We start from the raw sequence: 5,056 nt of genomic DNA, 5'->3' as shown, positions 1-5,056 counted from the left end.
CACACACACACACACACACACACACACACACACACACACACACACACACACACACACACGTATATATTATATATATAGTCATCAGGGTAGAAAACATCTCGCATTTCAGATCATGAAAACCACTCCCCCTGGTGTCGGAGGCTCGATTTTTCCAATAGTTATTTGCTTCAATTATGTGCTGCATATTTTAGTGAACTACATCTACCAACGTTGTTGTAATGAATCTCAGAATCGCCAGAAACAGCTGTTGGACTTAAAACACCTTACTTCCTCCGCTTGAATTTTCTCTGCCGTTTGTACTCTGTGTAAGTTTGATCTATCAATACATAAACATCTATATATTTATATTTTAATATTCATCGTCTGAAAATCTTCAGTCTTTGTTTTCTTGCTGTTTGCACACACACACACACACACACACACACACACACACACACACACACACACTCACACACACGCGCGCATATATGTATATAAAACAATTTCAGCTTTGTCTACCAGTTCCATTGATCCCAAAACTGACAAATATTAGTCCCTGCGCCGCCAGATATTAATTTACCCCTATTTTATTAACTGCTTCTAATTTAGGCAAAAAAAAATTAAACAAAAAATGGTACTCCGTCGCTTACGACGACGAAGGTTCCAGTTAATACGATCAACGGAACAACCTGCTCGTGGAATCAACGTGCAAGTGGCTGCGTACTCCACAGACACGTGTACCTTTAACGTAGTCCTCAGAGAGATTCAGCGTGACACAGAATGTGACAAGACTGGCCCTTTGATATAGGAGTGCTACTTAGTTTTGCCAGCTGAGTGGACTGGAGCAACGTGAAATAAAATGTCTTGCTCAAGGACACAACGCGTCGCTGGGAATTGAACTCAATACTTTACGCTCGTACGCCGAATACTCTAACCACAAAGACATGCACCTTCACTTGTGAAGGCACATGGCTCGGTGGTTAGAGCAATGAATTCACAATCATGAGGCAGTGAGTTCGATTCCTGGACCGGTTGTGTGTTGTGTTCTTGAGCCAGACACTTTAAAAAGACGTCAGGTGTGGTATTTGGGTAATCTCAGGTAAAAAAAAAAAAGACTTTTTTGAGTGGAGGTGTCAGTTTATATCAAAGCAAGATCGGATAATCTTAGGGGAAGTTGGCTAGTTTCAGGTAAGATCAAATAGTCTTGAACAGTAGCTGAGAAAATAAAGCTGATTAGTAGATAGGTAATTAGAGTTAAAGAAAATAAAAGTGTCAATTTGAATTAAGAGTCGAAAAATAAGATGTTATTTCCATTTGCTACTTTTTCTTTTCCTTCTCCTCCTCCTTCCCACCACTACCTTCTTTTTCTTCTTTTTCTTCTTCCTTTTCTTTTTCTTCTTCGTCTTCTTGTTCTTCTTTTTCTTCGTCTTCTTTTTCTTCTGTTATTTTGTTAGCTCCTATTTGATGACTGATGTTAAATTAAAACTAAATGAAGTTAAAGTCCATATCCGTTCTGTAAGTGAAAGTAAACAATCGAACATTTAATTAAACACTGGAATTAGTTCTTTGATAATTGTGTGTGTGAGAGAGAAGGAGGCGGAGAGAGAGGGGAAGAAAGAGAGAGAAGAAGATGTGTGTGTGTGTGTGTGTGTGTGTGTGTGTGTGTGTGTGTGTGTGTGGTGTTGCAGATGAAAGTACAAAAAAAACCTACCAAATGTAGAAAAACAAACAAGTTAACAGTAAGAACATGGAATATCGACGAGTGAATCAAACAAGATCTGAAGATAATCATTTATATACACACACTCAACATGCATATACACCTACACCCCGCAACATATATGTATATATATATATATAAAACCTTGTTTTGCAGTGCTTCTCTCATGTTCGTCGATTTTTGCAATGGCTGAAACGAAGGAACAGCGTGCTTCCGTGAAATTCTGTTTTCTGCAGGGAAAAAAGGAAGCCGAAACAATTGTCATGCTTTAAACAGCTTACAAGGACGCTGCCATGAGCAAAATAATTTACGAGTGGTTTTCGCGCTTTCTGAATGGATATTAACTTTAATATTTTAAAAAGGCCTGAGGCTGAAAAAAATTACTCACGTTGCCAAAACATTAAAATCTGCAACGTCTGCAGTGGCAACAGTTAAATGGTAGTTGAGAAAATATTCAGTCATCTCATCAAGAAGTTAATCTGTTAACTGCTTGGACCTTATTTTTTATAGATCTAATGGGATGCTTAAAATTGATTTATGGGTTGAGAATCAGACTTGACATAATGGGGCGGTAAACGCGATGGTATATAAAATATAATGCCAAAAGTTTGTATGACGTTTTACAGAAGCAAGTAGGTGAGACTTCTAATGAAAAACCTTTTTCGTCTAGTAAAGGCTGGTTTCAAACATTTAACGAAACACTTGAATTTACACAGCATAAAAACGACTGGTGAATCTACCACTGCTGATACAGACGCTACGATTAATTATCTTGAGCAGCTGCAAAAATGATTGCTAAAGAAGGCCATGCACAAGAGCAAGTATACAATGTTGATGACACTGCACTTTTCTAGAATCTCATGACTACTAGAAATGTTATTTATTTCTCGAGAAAAGAGACATTGGGATTTAAAGCTTCAGAAAATTACCTGACACTTCTGGAAGGAAATGCTGTTGGAGATATGAAGGATTCTTCTGTTCGTGCATCGCTCCGAAAATCCAAGTACTTTCAAGGGTTAGACACATTTTAACCTACCTCTGATTTGGCGTTCAAATAAGAAGGCACAAAAGACTAAGTTCTTTTTCGAGAAGTGTTTTACAAACAATTTTTGCCTCGCTGTAGAAAAGTAAAGTGCTAGATATAGTATTTTTTAGTAAAACATTACTCTTTTAAACAATCTACCAAGCTACCCAGTGAACTCAAAAGCTGGTTAATACTGAAGTTTGCCAAGCTGGAAATGTACACTTTCTACCGTACAAGAGCTTGTTTAAAATAAACAGGCAGACGCACATCTTTATCCTCGCTACTTTGCGTCTTTATGCTAAATTTATTCCAGCCGAATAAGTAGAAACTACAGCACATTCAATGAGACTCAGTGATTGGTTGTACATGGGAGAGGAAACCTCTTAGAGTTTTACTGGATACAGTGCAACGCAGTTCTGGTGATGATAGTGATAAAGGTGCCGAGGATTTTATGGAGGACAGCTAGAGAAAATGATAACAAAAAATTTCCTCATCTTGCTTTCGGAAAACGAGATTGCAGCCGTTTCCAAGACAGTATTCTTGTCTGCATTATATTTCATCATGTGTGTGTGTGTGTATTCGCCATGCTGGACCGCTTCTCTATATGCTTCTCTCATTCTCTCTCTGTTTATTTCCTCTTATTCATTTCCGTTGAAGAGCGTAGGCTCGAAACGTAAAAGACTTTTTCATTTTTCACGAGCGTCAAATACACTTGCTTGTTGTTCCTACACCTGTCTTCGTCTTTTGTTTTTTTTCTTTATATATAAATTTCAACTATGTAATATATACGACAGTGTAGTCAGAAGTTTGCTTCCCAACCGCTTGGTTCCGAGTTCGGTCTCACTGCGTAGCACCTTGGACAAATATTTTCTACTATAGCCTCGAGCCGACCGAAGTCTTGTAAGTGGTTTTGTGAGTGTGTGTGTGTGTGTGTGTGTGTGTGTGTGTGTGTGTGTGTGTGTGTGTGTGTGTGTGTGTGTGTGTGTGTGTGTGTGTGTGTTTGTATTTGTGTTTGCCCCACCACAGCTTGACAACCGGTGTTGGTTTGTTTGTGCCCTCGTAACTTAGTAGTTCGGCAAAAAGAGACCTATAGAATAAGTACCGCGATTTTTTTAAAAAGTAGATACCGGAGTCGATTCATTCGACCAAAATATCCTTCAAGGCGGTGCCCCTGCATGGCGGCAATCAAAGGTCTGATACAAGAAGAAAAATATAAAAGATTAAAGATAACAGATATATACATATATGTAGATATGTGTTCGTGCTTGTATGTATGAGCAGCTATGCATCAGCCCCTCTTTCTATATATTTGTCTATTTATCCAAATCTCTCTCTCTCTCTCTATCTCTCTATCTATCTATCTCTCTCTCTCTCTTTCTCTCTCTCTCTCTCTCTCTCTCTCTCTCCCTCTCTTACTCTCTTTCCTTTTTTCTCTCTTTCCCTGTTCCTTTCTCTCCCCTCTCTCACTCTCTCTATCTCTCTCTTACTCTCTTTCTCTCTCTCTCTCTCTCTCTCTCTCTCTCTCTCTCTCTCTCTCTCTCTCTCTCTCTCTCTCTCTCTATCTCGCTATTCTCTCGTTCTTTCTCTCCATACTAACCGTCCCTCCCTTCGTGCCTACAACAAGATGCCTGTCACCTCTCCCACTGTCATATTACAGGAGCTGTTCACTGAAAAACTTCCCACCCAACATGTCGGCCAGTGTGGAAGGTTTGCTGCAGTTCACCTTGTCTACTTATGCATTCCTTCTGTTGCTCAAGGCAAACGGTATTCTCAACCAAACAGGTGAGCAGATCGTTTTAAACACTATTTAAACACCGACAACATTCACACTCCGTACAAACACAGACACACAAGCATGCAGACACATACCCCTACTCCTAATCTCTTAGACGCGCGAGCGTTTCAGTTAATATATATATATACACGTATGTATCTATCTAGCAATCTTTCTGTCTATATATAGAGAGAGAGAGAGGAAGGAGAGACAGACAGACAGACAGACAGTTATTTATATTTATATGCATATGCATATTCGTTACATCTGGGCTGATGCATGCGCGTCCATACACAAGCATTCACAATAGAATATATAAATACACATATCTACATATATATATCCACACACATATATCTGTATGCGTGTGTATGTATACATACACATATATATACATGCATACGTATACATAGATGCATATGTATATATGTGCGTGTGTGTATATACATACATATAGATATATATAAATATATTTATACATATACATGTATATATACATATATGTATATATATATATATATATATATGTATATGTATGTATATATGTATATATGTATAT

General features: G+C 38.2%; 1 protein-coding gene across 2 annotated transcripts in view; it reads left to right on the top strand.

Moving 5' to 3' along the window:
- Positions 1–5,056, top strand: part of LOC128250143 (uncharacterized) — a 29,403-nt gene that overhangs the window by 19,295 nt on the left and 5,052 nt on the right. For both annotated transcript variants that reach the window (XM_052974871.1, XM_052974872.1), the window contains exon 2: positions 4,381–4,505. In XM_052974871.1, coding sequence (XP_052830831.1) covers positions 4,412–4,505 — 94 coding nt within the window. In that variant the 5' untranslated portion in view covers positions 4,381–4,411. The remainder of the gene's footprint in view (positions 1–4,380; positions 4,506–5,056) is intronic.

The sequence above is a fragment of the Octopus bimaculoides genome, chromosome 19 (assembly GCF_001194135.2).
Source record: "Octopus bimaculoides isolate UCB-OBI-ISO-001 chromosome 19, ASM119413v2, whole genome shotgun sequence".
Classification (NCBI taxonomy): Eukaryota; Metazoa; Mollusca; class Cephalopoda; order Octopoda; family Octopodidae; genus Octopus; species Octopus bimaculoides.
Note: the sequence above shows the minus strand (reverse complement) of the source record. Positions and strands in the feature narration are given on the sequence as shown.